The sequence below is a fragment of the Gopherus evgoodei genome, chromosome 5, assembly GCF_007399415.2.
Source record: "Gopherus evgoodei ecotype Sinaloan lineage chromosome 5, rGopEvg1_v1.p, whole genome shotgun sequence".
In the NCBI taxonomy this organism is placed as follows: Eukaryota; Metazoa; Chordata; order Testudines; family Testudinidae; genus Gopherus; species Gopherus evgoodei.
Window position 1 is genome coordinate 13,860,410 of NC_044326.1, and position 18,535 is coordinate 13,878,944.

The window sequence follows — 18,535 nt, forward strand, 5'->3', positions numbered from 1 at the left end:
CACTGGCACAGCAGTAAGGAGCAGTGGCAGATTAACAAATTTGGTGCCCCTAGGCCATCAAAAAATTGCCACGCCCCCGCCAGCTCACCTCTGCTCCCCCATTCCCTGCCCCCACCCCCAAGAGTCACTTCCAGCACCCGCCAGCTCCAGCTCACCTTTGCTCTGTCTCCTCCGATCATGCTGCTACTCTCTTCTTCCTCTCTCCCAGCGCTTTCGTGAGGCAAGCCTGGGAGGGAGGTGTAAGCAAGGAAGCAAGGCATGCCTGGGGGAGGAGGCGGGCCAGAGATTTGAGGAAGGAGCGGAGTTGGAGAGGGCTCACGAGCAAATTTGCCACCCTAGGCTTAGGCCTTGTTGGCCTAGATGATAATACTCCGCTGGTAAGGAGAAAGGAGCACTTTCCTAACTGGAAGCTTCTGAGCAGGTGGGTGTCATGACCCTCCTAGGACCTAATTTTCCACACACTGAAATCAATAGCAAAACTCACACTAACTTTAGTGGGCACAAGATCAGGTCTTTAACTTGTGTGACTGAGACCAGAGAGTCAAATGTTGTAGTCATCTGTAAAGGACTGGGCAGTTTTATGTATGCAGTGTGGTAGCCGTGTTGGTGCCAGGATATTAGAGAGACAAGGTGAGTGAGGTAATCCAATGCACTAAATGCCACAATAACAGCTAGGTGGGTGAAACCAGATAATCACTACGCTCTCGAATGAACTCACACCCAAAAATGAGAAAAGACAAACGTACCACATTGCCTGTGGGTGAACACTTTTCACAGAGTGATCGCTCCATATCTGACCGATCAGTCCTCATCCTCAAAGGAAACCTCCACAACATTTTCAAAAGATGAGCCTGGGACCTTAAATTCATAACTTTGCTAGACACTGAAAATCATGGCCTGAACAGAGATGCTGGATTTATGTCTTATTACGACAATCTATAATCCACTAACAACCCTCCACTCCAGCTGCCTGCCCCTCCTCTTCCTCCCCCTGTGATTGGAGGGCTATTACAACCCCCCACCTCCCCCCAGATGCCTTCCTCTCCTCTTACTCTCCCCCCGCCATTGGAGGGCTGTTAACAGGCCACTTCACCTTGAATGGGCCCTTGAAATATGTAACTACTTTTGCTAAACAATCCAGTCCATCTTGTATGTAGCTATGACACGCTGGGGTCTGGTCTACACTACAGATATATATCGATATAACTATACCGCTCGGGGCATGAAAAATCCACACCTCTGGGGGACATAGTTATACCGACCTAAACCATGCAGAAAGCGATGTGTTGACAGGAGAGCTTCTCCCACCGACATAGCTACCACTTTTTGGGGCAGTGGATTAACTACACCGACAGGCAAGCTCTCTCCCGTCGGCTTAGAGCATCTTTACTAAAGTCCTACAGCCTCACAGCTGCATTAGTGCAGCTGCACCAATGCAGCATTTTAAGCGTAGACTTTCCCTGTGTTTCCCAGACCTGAAGAAGAGCTCTGTGTAAGCTTGGAAGCTTCTCTCTCTCACCAACAGAAGTTGGTCCAATAAAAGATATTAGCTCACCCACTTTGTCTCCCTGAATAGTTTTATGACCTTTAATAACATCAGCAACTATGGACAATAGCAGCAGGTAGGAAATTCTCATTATTTAAAGATGTGAAGTGTTCACTGTAGGGGTCAAGAAAGAATTTCATCCCCCTGAATCATCAGGGATTGGCCAGACTGGAGCCTAGATACCATACACACAATGGACTAATGTAAGGTGGGCCCTAAGAGACAGATTCTCATCTGCATTACACCCATGTTAATTTAGAGTAACTGCAGCAAAGTCAATGAATAATATGAGAGAAAAACCTGGCCTTGTTTCACCAGCCTTTCTGGTCAGCAGTAGTGAGAAACGTCTTGAATATGCCATTAATTTTATCGACTACTCACCACTGAAGATTGACAGAATTTGATTTCTGAAATACAGACAGATCGAAAACACCTTTTTGTTTAAAAATGCTGTTTCTAATGTATTTCCTTTTCAACATAAAACCGACAGCCTTAGTGACACAACCTGCTAATGGCACTGTACAGAACCCAAACCAGTCTCAAGGATGATGTTAGCAGTATGGTCATGGTCTAGTGTTCACTAACAGTGGATGAGAATTGCTTTGTGCGTGCATCTGTTGAACAAGATTAGTTACAGGAAGGTTTAAAGAGACGCTGTGTTAATACACGCAGGGGCAATGCTGGTTGTCAGATTGCTGTGCCTCTTCCATGCAGTGAAAATCAACAACACTTAACACCCTGCAAACATTATCTAATCATCTTCCCAGCACTCCTTTGAGATGGGATTGGTATCCAATTAGACTCCAGGAGCTCAGTGTGTTTAGCTTAATCAAGAGGAGGGTAAGTGGTGACTTGATCACAACCTGCGAGTACCTTTGTGGACAATTTAATCTAGCCGACAAAGATAGAACAAGATCCACTGGCTGGAAGCTGAAGCTAGATAAATTCAGGCTAGATCAATGAGGGTAATTAACAATTGGAACAAACAACCAAGGGTTTGGGGTGAATCTCCATAAGTGGCAATTTTAAAATAAAGACTGGATGTTTTTCTAAGAGACATGATCTAATTCAAACACGAATTAATTCAGGGAAGCACAATGGCTTGTGCTATACAGGAGGCCAGACTAGATGAGCACATGGTCCCTTTTGGCCTGGGAATCTATGAACCTGCACTTTACAGATGATGAACAAAAGAATGGTCACATTGGGTCAGAACAATAGTCCATTTAGCTCAGTATCCTGCCTTCTGACAGTGGCCAATGCCAGGTGCTTCAGAGGGAATGAACAGAACGGGGCAATCATCAAGTGATTCATCCCGTAACCCATTCCCAGCTTCTGGCAAACAGAGGCTTAGGGACCCCCAGAGCAAGAGGTTGCATTCCTGACCATCTTGGCTATTAGCCATTGATGGACCTATCCTTCAAGAACTTATCTAATTCTCTTTTGAATCCAGTTATGGTTTTGGCCTTCAGCACATCCCCTGGCAATGAGTTCCACAAGTTGACTGTGCATTGTGTGAAAAATATTTCCTTTTGTTTGTTTTAAACCTGCTGAATATGACACAGAAGGCCAAATACAAAGGTGAAGCTAAACTGATATAATTTACATTTCTTTCCAGCCTCACCAGAGTTCACATTTGTTTTAGCTTAATTTAGACTTGGCCAGAGAAAGTAATTGACTTTACCACAGACAATGACAGAGGTAAGACTGGAACACAGATTATGTTGGCTCCCTTGCCCATTACACTAGACCATATTCCTTACCACCAGATAAGTCCAAGCTGAACCTGACATTTCTTGAACCAAACCAAGTGTGCAGGAAAGATATTGGCAGTGACATCTGTCATTCTCTTCCTAAAGGAGCCTGCCCTTTCTACCCACTCCACGCTCATCAGCGTTCACTTTCTATGGCACACGAGCCCTAAAGCCACCCCCTGGTTATACACTACATTAGACCCATCTGTGGTACTCACTGCAGGCCCCACCTGCACTTCCCTCACAAATTAACTTACACACCAGGCTTAAGCATGGTTTAAATGTTGTTGTATTGAAACAGGGTAAGCACGACACAGTTTGGTCAGCCGACAGTGCTCCAACCCAGGTTAAGACTGGGGACTAAAGTGAGTAGGAGCAGTGAGGAGGACATCTCTCACTCCCTCCACTAACAGCAGACGGGAGCTCCCATACTGTGGTCGAGGGAAGCCGTGCTTCCCTGCCGCTCCCTGCCCGTTGGTTGGTGTGATGGAAGCTAACCATTCTGTTTCAATCTTCTTTGGCCACTGGCTTGGACCTACACCAGAGCCCCATTTCTGATCACCGACCTAACCTGGTTTGACTTCATCCATGCTGAGATTTAAACCAAGTGTCTATGCACTTTTTAATTGGCAGGCCAGTGTCAGCTGAGCCATTGCCACCCTAGTTTATACGGCCTTAATGGTACCTAAATTCTTCTACCTAAGGTAGGATCTCTAATTAATCTGCATATTGGTCAAAGCACTGCTTAAAGTCTGCTCCATTCGGCAGGTTAGGAACTAACCTACACTACAAACTCGTTTTTGAACTATAGAAAAATGGCAGGAAATTTTCTTTACTTAAAACTTCCTCAGTGCCAAATCCTAATAGCTTTCCTCAGTTTTCACTCAATCCTCACACAGACAAGACTCCCTTTGGGCCGAACCCTGTAGTCCATCCTCATTTTCACTGGGTTTTATCCCCATCTTCACTTAGGCAAGCAGCTGTTGACTCCAATGGAAGTTTTGCTTGAGAAAGAACTGATTGAAACTCTAAGTGAGGGACTTCAAGATTTGGCCTTATATGAAGAGAACTAGCCCTAAAATGAATGATTGCAGAAGAGATGCTATAATGACCCTTTTATTATTTGTGGAAAGAAGATCTATTTCCTGTGAAATATTTCTTAGCTGGTGCCCTGAGCTCCTGGAAGAATACTTGTCAAGAGCCACTCTCGGTAGATTTATGTGTTCTTAGTTAGATGGCATTGTGCTCATTACAAATAACCTCTTCAGATTTGGAAGGAAAGGGTTGATGTTCTACCAGATATGCAGGAATAGAGATAACTGGAAACTATGTGGTTACTGCTTTGTGTGGAAGAGGCCTGATGGAGCTTCATTGGTGGGCTCAGGCATAACTTGGATCTTCTGGTTCTTCAGGGCTGCTTCTCTCATTTTGTAATACATGAACTCGTTCTGTTGGAACATGCGCAGCTCCATCTCCGACTGGACACGCATGACCTGCAGGGGTGAAATCAAAGGGCAGACCAAGTGGTGAAAACTCTACCATATCTCTCAAAGTAAAGAAATAAAGTACCTTCTAAGGTAGGATAGTGGTCTTCTGCTCCCCAGTTCTGTTAGATGGCTGAACATCGGTGCCATCTAATCACTGTTCAGTAGCCCATGTGACAAGGGAGGATGACCTCAGACCAGTTCCATAACCCGTCCCTCATCAGGGAGGCCAAAGGTTTCCCAAACACAGAGACTCAGCTACTCCCTCAAACCCAGCCATGGTCCCTTCTAGACCAGGCTAATTAGTGGTGAGGCAGCGTGGCGTAGATTGCACTGCCACTGTCTGCTGTGATTCTTCTGCAGACAAATACAGGTTCCCATTCCCAAAGTTGTCAACCCAGAGTTCTTCCTGAGCACAAATTCATGGCCAGTGCTAGATTACAGGGCTGACCCTGTACCTACACAAGCAGAGGAGAGGTGCTAAGGATTCCCTTTACACCCCTCTGCAGGCCAGCTGGCCTTGGATACAGGCACACAAGGGTAAGTGGGTGCTGTGAGCCCACTATTCTCCTGGAGAAGCTGGGCAAGGAGCAACGGGGAATGAGCAGAGTCTTGACTCCATCCTCCAATACACCAGCCAACTGAGCTAAGTCAGTGCGCCAGGGAGAAAGCGGGGCCTGCAACAAATTACTACCCCAGGAGCAGGGGGAGAGCATATGTAACCCAGACACCTCTTGGGTGTGGTGTTCTGTCCCATTGAGTGGCACCAAGACCACTCAGAGAGAAATAAAATGAGTCTGTTCTACAGCCTTAGCTAAGGGCCGCATGGCTTTTAGCTCACGCAGCAGAGGCTCACACACTAAGCTCCAGAGGTCCCAGGTTTGATCCTGCCCACCGACGACCGGGGCCTGTTGGCGTTACAATGGAATGAAGTGGATCCCTAAAGCACAATTCCTTTCCTAGGGAGCTCCTGGGAGAGCACAGCAACCCACTGCCCCTTATTATGGTCTGAGGAAATAAAATGCACATTTGGCAGTGACTTTAGGACGATGCTGCTGAGGCGGTTGCAGAAACACCTATGCATGTCTCTGTCTCTCAAACACACACACCCTGACCTAGCAGTCACAGGGCCACTGTCCAAGTTCAGGTGAGGACGGAGCTGGCACGAGAACATGTCACTTCTCCAAAAGGCCAGCAAAGCCTACCTCCGGCTCTGTAGCTAACATATTGATGAGAGAAACAACTTGATCGGGAAATGTCACATTTTTCAATTTCCCAACACCGCATTTGGAAATGAAACACTTTGTTTTGAATTGACATTTTTACTTTAAAATGCCAACTTTTTGTCAAAACATCTGTTAGATATGAACATTTTCGCTTCAAATCAACATTCCAAAATGAAACACTTCATTTTGAATCAACATCTTGTTTCAACATTTCCAATTTTTTTATCGCTTTTCATTCCATGAAAGTTTTCAATACTGTATTTTGACTATTTCTCCCAACTGGGATGAAAACCAATGTTAAAACGTTGGAATGTCTCAGAGGATAGGAATTCCATTTTCCAACCAGCTCTAGTGAAATCTAATGGAAAACATATTAACATCACACTGCATGAAGCAAGCTTTATATGAGCAGTTCCCAGCTTTTTAGGCATCTGCTTCACCATTTATTTAAATTTTACTCTTCATATATGACAACAAACCAGATTACACAGACACAGAGACTCTGGCCACCTACCTCCAGGTCTTTGGTGATTGGGTGGGTAGGTCCATGGGTCACCAGAAGAATAGCATAGGCTTTGCAGATCATGCTGTGCCCTGCTTCAATGAGACTGGCATGCCAGTGGGTCACCCCTGCCCGCATCACTGCCATCCCTAATTGCGCATTGTTGGGATGGTATATTTTCCTGGGAAAACATTGATAAATTTCACTGTGGTGAGAATCTAACTTTTGAAATGTAAATATTACCCGAAAACACTGTTTGCTGACAGCCAGATTCTGTCATGCTTACTCAATCTGTGAGTAGCCCCACTGAAATCAGTCAAACTGCTGGAAGTGGGAGCTACTACTTGGTGTGGCAGAACCTGGCTGGGAACGAACAACGTGCTGAGAGCGAAGTCTCTTAAGCTCTGATACGGGCTCCGAAGGTTTGTAACACCACATGCCATCGATATAACTGCAATCAAGATCCAGTGCTATGCCCCTAACATTGCAGTTCCAGCACAGTGAGCAATTGCTCGAATTTACATTTAAACCTAGCTCTTACGTAGCATTTTTCATTTGTGGATCTCAAAGCACTTTGCAAAAGGAGGAAAGTTTAATTGTCCCCATTTTACAGATGGGGACTCTGAGTCACAGCGAGGTGAAATGACTTTCCTCATGTCACCTAGCAGATCAGCGGCAAAGCCAGGACTTAAATGTAGGTTCCATTTCCAGGCTTATGATCCTTCCCCTGGACCACGCGGCCTCTCATAAAACAACAGTGGTCAATGGCATTTAAAATGAAACTGGACAAAATGGCAAACAACACACTCCTGGGAACAATTCTTCTTTGACAGGAGGAAGAATTAGGTGATGCGATAGGCCTTTTCCACTTCTAATGTCCACGATTTTAAAACCTGTGATTTCTAAGAATCTGTGCTCACTTTGTCATTTGAGCTACACTTAATATGAGGGAGGAAAAACAAAAATTGCAGAGCCTTAGGGCTGGTCTGCACTGTGGGGTGGGGATCGAACTAAGATATGCAACTTCAGCTACACTATTCACGTAGCTGAAGACAAAAGTATCTTAGTTCAACTTACCTGGCTGTCCTCATGGCGGCAAGTTGACTGCCGCGGCTGGCCTGACGACGCTGCTTACTCCTCCTGCCGAGGTGGAGTACGGGCGTCGATTCAAGGATCGATTTATTGCATCTAGATGAGACACGATAAATCGATCCCCGATAGATCGATTACTACCTGCCAGATCGGGTACCCTTAGCCTGAACAGAATAAAACCCAACCCACTTTTCCATAGCTTTACTGGCTTTGCAGTAGGAACTTGGTTTAATCAGTAAAGAAGTAGATACAGAGTGTTCAAAGAAGACAGCAATGTTCATCATGTATGACTGAGCTGTCCAAAAGGAGATCACATTAAAATTATCACAACATGGGGGAAGCACCTAGATAAGATGCTGCTGGGCTGCTAAGATGGAAGGAAATTCTAGATGGTTTGAGGCTCTTTCTAGACCAGCTGGGTATTTGTTTCTGGCCAATCACCTCTTGATGGCCAACTGTTGGAAGGAAGGAAGGCAGCTTCCAGGTGCAGATGCTCCAACAAAGCAAGGACTATTTCACAATGGAAAAGCTCAACAATCAAAACAAGTTTGAATATATATTATTTCCTAAAGGCCTGTCCCTAACCCCCATCATTGAGTCCTTTAAAATGGGACTGGGCCAAGCCACCTGCAGGGGATCAGAAGGGGATTTCCCCCTCTCCCCATGTATTCTGGGAGAGTTTTTTTTATCTTCTTTCTCTGAAGCATCAGGGATGCCACGGGGCACACTGGGCAAGATGGGCCAGGGCTCTGGGGTAGCATCAAGCATTTGTTCTCTCAGGGGTTTGGCTGACTGGTTCTTGCTGTCATGCACAGAGTCTAACTGATCACCATGTGTGTGGTCAGGAAGGAATTTAGATGTGACCTGAAAGTGGTGCACAGTAAACGGGCAAGACAAAAATTTGCACTTGGTGACACTTGTGCAACCCACCAGAAGTTTTCTTATCACAATAGCATCTCTTTACCAGTCAGAGATCACATTCTAGGAGCACAGTGTGTTCTTTATATAATGATAGGTCTTCTCCGTGTCTAATTTTTCTGACACCATCTAAGCAGTTCTGGGCAGCTTCTCAGACAAAAGAGATGGGTTAATGAAACCTGTCCAGTTCCCCTCTGAAGTTATATGCAGATACATTGAAAAATGATCCTGTTTTGGAACTTTCCATTCACAAAGTGAGCAAAATTCTTTCTCTCTTTCCTGATAAAAACAGGGCCTGATTCTGAGCTCAGTTATACAGGTTTTACACCAAGGTCATTCTGTTGACCTTAGTGGACTTATTCCTGTTTTACACCCTTGTAAAGTGAAAGCAGCGTCAGGCCCAGATTCTTTGTAGAAATGTCTTAATTAAATTATAGAATCAGAAAGAGCCACAGTGAAAACGGGCAATTTGATCACATACATGTAACCATCAACCATCCTCTTTGCATAGCCTGATGCTTCCTCGAACATCTGGAGGTAGGAGAGCACTTCTGAAGCGATGCTCAGGATTCTCAGCAGGTAGATGTTAGTGTCTCCCAGTACGGGCTCTTGTTTCTTCAGACACTCACGACAGAGCTTCACAACCTAGGCACCCATGAAAGGCAAATGAGTTCAAGAGGACGTCACAGCATTGTCTGCCCTAGAATTGCACATCCGCCATGACAGAGCGCTGTATTTTGTATGTTTCACATTTATCCCATTTGCTCAATAGCTGCTCTGCAGAAAAAGTCAGTCATAAACAAGCGAGGAAAGTAAGAGTAAAAGGTGCAAATGTAACCCACTGGTGAGTGAGTTACAGGTTTCCCCTGTGTCCCCATCCGCAAAGGACATGAGACTATTTCAGCCTCACCTAGGGAGTCTTGGCTCTTAGCTCATGCTTGTAGCTCTGGAGATCCCTGGAGTGCTGGCCAAGATGGCGGCCACCACACAAACTTTCCTCCAATCACTAATGGGCATCAGCAGAGAGATGGGATCAGAGTGACACCAGCTCTGAACCTCTCACGTGCTGGTGAAGGGTGGATCCAGCGTCAGCCCTGGAGGTTCAGTCTCATCCTCTGTGAGATGGATCAGAGGGGAAAGACTAGATCTGATCCCCTTGGACACTGAGGGAGTTTAGATCCAGCTCAGAACCATTGTGACTTGGTCCCATCCCTGTTTCATAGCCCTGGAGAACGGGAGAGTTCCAGCAAGATGGGCAGCCCAGTGGAAGGGTCACTCATTGGCAGGCTGTGAACAGAGTGGTGGAGGACATGGGCAGAGGAGAATGAATGACCCAGGGAGGAAGGAAGTGGATACTGGTGAATTAATTTCAGTGTATCCATTCATTGTCTGCCCCATAAACACTGACATCAGCAAACTGACCCGTCAGCTTGAGTATGCAACTAGTGCCCCTGTCTGCAGGACGGTTTCATTAATATGACAACACAAATGCTGTCAGAGTCCGCCCAGTGGCTTGGTGAGATCAGCTGCCTCAAGAGAGAGCCAGGCCTGCTTCCTTTCCCTGAAGTTCTGCAGCAACGGGAGACCAAAGACATCATGACTCACTTCGTGGTAGACCCCCTCGGAGCGGGCCTTGTTGATCTTCTCCATGGTGTCCTTGGAGAACTGAAGAACTTCCTTCACTACGTCTTGGGAGGGCTGGGGACAGCATTGGAAAGCTATTGAAATGAATTCACTTCTGAAGTAACACCCATGCTCCCCGGACTAGAACCAGCTGCCATACTGAGGTCCTGAAGTTTGCTACCATTGAACTCAATAGTAAAACTGCCACTGATTTCAACGGGAGCAGATCAGCCCCTACCTGTACTAACCTACAGTGTCACTCAGAGCTGCTAACGCATATATATGGCCTGATTGTGCTCTCACTGGGATGGGGGTGTGGGGGCGGAGAGGGACCTGAGTAGTTTGGGGGGCTTGTTTTTGTTTGTTTGTTCGTGCAAAATGTCAAAAGTTAGTGATTGGCAATTGGGAGTCTCTCTCAAACCTCAAAGGGGAATGAAAAAGACTGAGCATGGGAGACAGAAAACAGGCTGCCCTCAGTGGGGTTACATGGAGTCACCAGGTGCTGCATGTGCACAATGTATGGCAAGATTGGGGCCATGGACTGAGACTTCCATGGAGTTATACCAGGGAGGAATTTAACCCCATATTTTATTTACATACTGGAAAAACTGTCAGCATTTGGGCCAAAACATGACTTCCCACCTGGCCTTGAAAGCATGCTCCTTCCATCTGTCCACGCTGGAATGCCGGTTGCAAGCATTCCAAAACCACAAGTCAGGCCCCCAAAATATTGAGATTGTCTTAAAAAATCATGCAATTTAAAAACTAATTAATGTTGGGTTCTTTTTCTTTGCCTTCTGTTTTTTGAGTTTCCGGGGTTCCCACTTCTTTGCAATAAGAACGGCAATACTGGGTCAGACCAAAGGTCCATCCAGCCCAGTATCTTGTCTTCCAACAGTGGCCAATGCCACTTGCCCCGGAGGGGATGAACAGAAAAGATAATCATCAAGTGATCCATCCACTGTCGCTCATTCCCAGCTTCTGGCAAACAGAGGCTACAGACACCATCCCTGCCCAGCCTGGCTAATAGCCGTTGATGGACCTATCCTCCATGAATTTATCTAGCTCTTTTTTGCACTCTGTATAGTCTTGGCCTTCACAACATTCTCTGGCAAGGAGTTCCACAGGTTGATTGTGTGTTGTGTGAAGAAATACTTCCTTTTCTTTGTTTTAAACCTGCTGCCACACCAGTCATGATTTTATAGACCTCTATCATAACTGCCCCCCCAGTCATCTCTTTTCCAAGCTGAAAAGTCCTAGTCCTATTAATCTCTTCTCATATGGAAGCTGTTCCATACCCCTAATCATTTTTGTTGCCTTTTTTTTATCCTTTTCCAATTCCAACGTATCTTTTTTGAGATGAGGCGACCACATCTGCACACATTATTCAAGATGTGGGTGTACCATGGATTTATATGGAGGCAATATGATATTTTCTGTTTTATTATTTATCCCTTTATTAATGATTCCCAATATTCTGTTAGCTTTTTTTTTTTTTTTTACTGTCACTGCATATTGAGCGGATGTTTTCAGAGAACTATCCACAATGACTCCAAGATCTCTTTTTTGAGTGGTAACAGCTAATTTAGACCACATCATTTTATATGTATAGTTGGGATTATGTTTTCCAATGTGCATTAGTTTGCATTTATCAACACTGAATTTTATCTGTCGTTTTGTTGCCAAGTCACCTAGTTTTGAGAGGCCCTTTTGCAGCTCTCCGCAATCTGCCTGGGACTCTTCATAGTCTGCTCTGAAATTAATTATCATGCTGATTTTTATATCATCAGCAAATTTTGCCACCTTACTGTTTACCCCTTTCCCCCGATCATTTATGAATATGTTGAATAGGACTGGTCACAGTACAGACCCCTGGGGGACACCACTATTTACCTCTCTCCATTCTGAAAACTTACCATTTATTCCTACCCTTTGTTTCCTATCTTTTAACCAGTAACCAATCCATGAGAGGACCTTCTCTCTTATTCCATGAGAGCTTACTCTGCTTAAGAGCCTTTGGTGAGGGACCTTGTCAAAAGCTTTCTGAAAATCTAAGTACACTATATCCACTGGATCCCCCTTGTTGACATGCTTGTTGACCTCCTCAAAGAATTCTAGTAGATTGGTGAGGCATGATTTACCTTTACAAAAACCATGTAAATTCTTCCCAAACAAATTATGTTCATCTATGTGTCTGAAAATTTTGTTGTTGACTATAGTTTCAACCAGTTTGCCCGGTACTGAAGTCAGGCTTACCAACCTGTAATTGCCGGGATCACCTCTGGAGCCCTTCTTAAAAACTGGTGTCACATTAGCTATCCTCCAGTCATTTGGTACAGAAGCTGATTTAAATGATAGGTTACGAACTACAGTTAGTAGAGCTGCAATTTCATTTTTGAGTTCCTTCAGAAGTCTTGGATGAATACCATGTGGTCCTGGTAACTTATTACTGTTTAGTTTATCAATTTGTTCCAAAACTTCCTCTAATGACACCTCAGTATGGGACAGTTCTTCAGATTTGTCACCTAAAAAGAATGGCTCAGGTTTGGAAATCTCCCTCACATCCTCAGCCGTGAAGACCAATGCAATGAGTTCATTTAGTTTTTCCTCAATGGCCTTATCATCCTTGAGCGCTCCTTTAGCATTTCGATCGTCCAGTGGCCCCACTGGCTGTTTAGCAGGGTTCCTGCTTGTGATGTACTTAAAAAAAAATGCTATTAGTTTTTGTGTCTTTGGCTAGCTGTTCCTCATATTCTCTTTTGGTTTTCCTAATTAATTTTTTACACTTCATTTGCCAGTGTTTATGTTTCTTTCTATTTTCCTTACTAGGACTTAACTTCCACTTTTTAAAGGATGCCTTTTTGCTTCTCACTGCTTTTTACTTTGTTGCTTAGCCACGGTGGCACTTTTTTGGTTCTCTTACTATGTTTTTAAATTTGGGCTATACATTTAACTTTAGCGTCTTTTATGGCGTCTTTAAAAAGTTTCCATGCAGCTTGCAGGGATTTCACTTTTTGCACTGTAGCTTTTAATTTCTGTTTCACTAACTTCCTCATTTTTGTGTAGTTCCCCTTTCTGAAATTAAACGCTACAGTTTCCCCCGCAATCACAAGGGCTAGAAATCTACTTCTTTTGTTTCTAAGGAAAGCTGAAGTTGTTTTATAATCACATGATGCCTTGAGGTGGGGCTTCAAGAATAACACCCTTTATTGTGAAATTCACAATAAAATTGACAACACTGTTATATGACCAAGAACCAAAGCAGTAATCCTGGGTTTGTACCTGAGGAACAGATTTTGATCCCTCCTGAAAGAAGAAGGGGTTTGGATTCAACGCTCTAGGTTTATCCCGTTGTTTGCTTTTAACATCTGGAGTGCGGGAGGCCTGGAGAATCTTTCTGTTAGATTTTGTTAAATTTGTGGAGACAGACACCTGTGATCCTAATGACAGCCAGGCTAGAAAGGGCCCTGAAAGTTTACAATACGAGGAACAGGAATGGTCTTTTTCTCAGAGTCTATATACAGAGTTATAGCTTAAAAGACTGAAACTACTGAAGATAACCAGATTTTAACCCGGGTTTAAGCCTAAATAGTGCTTTTGGGATATGTCTACATTGCAGGTGAGGGAGCACGTCTCCCAGCCCAGGCAGACAGGCACATGCTAACGCTGCTCAAACTCACCCTAAAAATAACAATATGGACATTGTGGCACAGGCTAGCTACCAGATTGTGGTCGTGGGGCCAGGCAGGCTTGGAAACAGCCAGCCAGCTCATGCCGCTACCTGTGCCTCAACATCCACACTGCTATTTTTAGCATGCTAATTCAAGCAGAGCTAGTGTATGTCTTTTCTAGCCCAGTTGGGGCTCACGTCTCCCAGCTGCTGTGTAGACGTACCCTTGGGGTCCTAGCCTGTTCTGCAGACTTTGTTCAAAAGGCATTTTGATGTCAATGCAAGTTGTTTCGGCTGAGTAAGGGACTTCTATAATGGGCACTTGAAATGTAATTTAAACAGTAGCAGCATATGCTCGGGGGGGGGGGGGGGAGCGCAGGGGCTATCCCATTTGCCTACATGAATTGTCAAATGAAAGCTGTTTCCTGCCTTCACTAAGAGCCTAATCCCGGTCCCACTGAAATCGATGGAAGCTTTGCCACTCATTTGAAAGGGTGAAGGATCAGAGAATGGAACAGTTGTTGAGTATGTAAACTGTCATTCCAGCATATATTCAGAGGGCATTTTCCATGCAGCTGTGAGGGCTGCTACTAACCAAGGACTGAGCCTGAATTCAGAGAATGTAGAAAAGCTGGGCAGCAAGCAGACATTGTCTCCTGTTAAGGTCAATACCAAGATTTATTACCTATGCATGGAGAATATTTTTAATATGTAAAATCCCAGACCTTGCATAGGTACAGGGAGATTTTTCCATGAGAGCACTAAAAGATATGGAAAATATTCACCCTGAAAGAGACACACGCTGACTGTATGTATAGCAGATCCCCAATGACACACACACATAGAGACACACAAGCCTTGCTCTGTCTCTATCCTATGAGCAGCCGCAGAGGCATGGCTTAGCCCTGCTGAGTACAAGCCCACCTGAAAAGCAGTGGGTATGTGCCTCCACTCCTGTACTGGTGCTACCATGACTACAGTGCTATTTATACACACACTAGCTGGATGAGAACTAACACAAGTATATGTACATGAGCTAGGAAATCGCATTCCCTCACTCGTTGTGTAGATGTAGCCTAAAGGTTTACCAGCAGGTGCTATAGAAAGATCTCAGATTTCTGAATATATTGCTGGAGGTGTTCAGACCCCACAGTGATAAGTGTGGTACAAGTGACCACAGATGCAGAATAGAGACAGGTAATTTACTAGTACACTATGAATTATTATCGTAAATAATAAAACGAAACAAGAGTTTAATTTGCAGTGGTCTCCCAGCAGTTAGTAGGAGTTACGGGCTGCATGCAGCCCTTACTCATGTGAGTGGTTCCTGGTTGTACAAGTAGTCCCCTCGACTTCAATTAGGGCCTGATCCTGTAAACCTTTACTTGAAGGAACGGTCCTAACAATATCAAGTAGAAGACTCACGTGGCAGGATCAAGCTTTTACTGATTTCAGTGATGCTACTTGTATGAGTGCAAAGTTGCAGGATTAGGTCCTTAAGGTAGTTCAGCTGTGCTTTGATTTAGAGAGGGGCTGATCATTGTGTGATGTGATGGGGCAAGGCCAGATGGCTACAGTAAAGTACTGAAAAACTGGTATGTTAGCCCCAGGCTAAACAAATCCCTAGTACCCCGGTAACCAAATGGCAGTTGCTCCAGGTTAATCAAGGCACCTAGGACCAATTAAGATCTTTCTAGAAGGCAGTGGAGATAGCTACTTTAATTAGAACACCTGCAGCCAATCAAGGCAGGCTAATCAGGGCACCTGGGTTTAAAAAGGAGCTCACTCCAGTCAGGCAGGGAGGAGCCAGAGGAGAAGGAGCGTGTGTGAGGAGCTGGGAGCAAGAGGGCAAGGAGCTGAGAGTGAGAGAGTGTACTGCTGGAGGACTGAGGAGGACAAGCATTATCAGACACCAGGAGGAAGGTCCTGTGGTGAGCATAAAGAAGGTGTTTGGAGGAGGCCATGGGGAAGCAGCCCAGGGAATTATAGCTGTCATGCAGCTATTACAGGAGGCACTATAGACAGCTGCGATCCACAGGGCCCTGGGCTGGAACCTGGAATAGAGGGCGGGCCCGGGTTCCCCCACCAAACCTCCCAACTCCTGATCAGACACAGGAGGAGCTGACCCAGACTGTGGGTTCCACAAGAGGTGAAGATCACTGAGGTGAGCAAATCTGCCAATAAGATCAGGACCCACCAAGGTAGAAGAGGAACTTTGTCACAGTGAATAAAGCTATTCTTCCAAGAACTCAAGTGACGCTGAATAATAAACAAACACAAGTCACTATGCTTCACTATGCCTGTCATGTGAACTCCCCACAGAGAATCGACTCAATGCAGCCACTCACAAAGACCTAGCCAGGGGTTCTCATAACAATTTTTTTGGTAGCCTCAGAGTGCGGCTACCAACTCTTGCTGGTGGCCACTCAGACAATTTTTCCTAAAATACTTAACTTTATGAAAAACAAATAAATATGCACATTTATGTATCCAAATCATAGTAACTTATTTATGGAGGGTTTTTTTTTTGCAGACTCAATAATCAAAATAATTTACAGTTATCTCTATTCTTTACTGGATCTAAACAGAATAGAAACACAAATAAGGTGCTTTGCATGTTCTTGTTGTTTTTTTTATTGTTGTTTCTTTTGCTTTTTTGATTGCATTTTTTTAAACTTGCTAGCTATTAAGTCTGCTTCTGTGAAAAATGACATCTGTATGTTTGTTAATATCACTTTTCACAGCAGCAGACTTGTTAGCTAGATGGGAGGCAGCGAAAGTGATATTAACAAACATTCAAATCTTACTTTTGCCAGCAAATTTACTCAGACCTGGCAAGCTGGGGCACAAATTAAGTGTTGGATGGGGAGGTGAGTAGGGAGACAACAGGGTGATGGAGGGGCAGGGGTCAGCTCGGAGATGGAGGCCGGGGGATGGAGCCCGCCATAGTGCAGCCAAAGCCTGGAGCCCAAAGTCCCGCGGTCAGAGCCAGTGGCAGCAGCCCACTGCTGCACAGCCGGACCCTGCCATCTGCCACCCCGGGGCTGAAACCAGAAGCCTGAGTCCCACCATCCCCGGGAAGGTGGGGAACTCACACTGGCTGTCTGCTCCTCTGGTGTCTGTGGCTCCAGAGGTGGGCAGAATCCAACCCCTCCTGGCAGCCCCAGAGGAGGGGCTGCTGCTTTGCCCCTTCCCCCCAAATCACTACCCAAGAAAAGCACCTGGTGGCCAAAACACTGACCTAGACCCTGTGTTTGTAACCAGGGAAACTTACTTTTAACCCAGCTGGGCTAGCTCTGGCCTACCCAGTCTCCTGTTGCCTGGGGGATAGCCCCTACTACTTGCTGCAATACAAACAGTGAAGAAGAAGCATTGCCCCATGACTGAGAGCTGCTAACAAAGTCAGTGATGTACCTTGTTTTCACCTTCTTTTACCGCCAGCATCAGATCATCTTTGATCCCTTTCTGGCAGTGCTCACACGTGCAGTCAAAATAGTACTGCTTCTGCAGCTGCTGCCTCCGCTCTTCGCTGACATTGAGGAAATCAACATAGGAGACAGTCAGCTCTTCCCCAGGTGAGATCTTACCCAGCGCACGCAGCTCGATTCTGGTTTCAGACAGGAAGAGATGTGGAGTTAGAGAGAGACATCTCAAGTCCAGGACACTGTTTGCAAAATGGAAAGGGACAATTTCCACTAAAGATCCTGCCTCCGATAAGCAAACTGTTGCCTTAAAGGACCACTTTAACCCTTCAAATACTGAAGAAAATACACATCTGTGCAGCACTTCAGCTATTCTAAATCACACTACAAAATGCCTCGTCCAAACCCTTCACCACCTCTTGCCCCTCTCTCGGTCCCAACCAGAAGTTCACTTGAAAGTATAAATGGCCTGAATTGTGATATTCAGATCTGGATCCACTTATATAGTTAGGGGCTGAATCTAAGATACAAACTTTGATTATGTTTAAGGGTAGTTGGATGTGGATCTTTGGTTCCAGGCCATTGCTCTGTCCTGGTTTACTGGGGAATCTCCTCAAATGAAGACACCAACACTTGACAGTGCACAGCTACCACTAAAACTAGCCTTTCTGATCATGTCTGCACTCTGTGAATAAAAGCACTGACTAAACTGCCTCCCCACCCCATCTAGGCCATACTGGACTCAGTGTAAAACATAGTGTGGATTCCTGAAAGGTGGGAGAGACTTTGTTTTTTCCAAAGCCCTGGATCAGGAATCTGAAAGTGACTTTCATGTCCCTTCACCCATCTCTACTCAAAGATTAAGCAAACCCTTCAGTGAAGATGGCCACGCTTCAAATGTACAGTGAGGCCAGTCTTACGTGGGCTTCAGGTTTCCTAACAAAACTGTCCCATGTTTCTAATTGCAAGCATGTTACTATTGTCTTTACTGACCATACAGAAAATACCAACTGCTACTACAGTACTCTGGTGAAAGCTGCGGAATGATGCCAGCCCACCCCCTTAAAGAGCCAGCACTTTTCATCTTCGTTTCATCCTCTAGCATGTGTTTAAAAGCCCTGGAATACTCAAAAGTCCACCATAGCTTGTTTCACTGGAGCAGGCCAAATTCTCCTCTGCTTTATACTGGTACAAGCCCCCTGATGTTAATGGGCTGCATTGGTGTGACTGAGAGAGAATTTAGCCCAACAGGGTTACTATCTAAGGGGGGGAAAGCTCCATCAAGTGACTGTACATAA

The 18,535-nt window shown here is 45.1% G+C and overlaps 1 protein-coding gene across 2 annotated transcripts in view; it reads right to left on the reverse strand.

The window, feature by feature from the left end:
- Window positions 1-3,571: 3,571 nt before the first annotated feature.
- The window catches only part of SMYD1 (SET and MYND domain containing 1), a 46,654-nt gene continuing 31,690 nt past the window's right edge, over window positions 3,572-18,535 (reverse strand). For both annotated transcript variants that reach the window (XM_030565459.1, XM_030565460.1), the window contains 5 exons: window positions 17,230-17,422; window positions 10,128-10,220; window positions 9,004-9,167; window positions 6,525-6,693; window positions 3,572-4,793 (listed from right to left, as the gene is read on the reverse strand). In XM_030565459.1, the coding sequence (XP_030421319.1) occupies window positions 4,635-4,793; window positions 6,525-6,693; window positions 9,004-9,167; window positions 10,128-10,220; window positions 17,230-17,422 (778 nt within the window). In that variant the 3' untranslated portion in view covers window positions 3,572-4,634. The remainder of the gene's footprint in view (window positions 4,794-6,524; window positions 6,694-9,003; window positions 9,168-10,127; window positions 10,221-17,229; window positions 17,423-18,535) is intronic.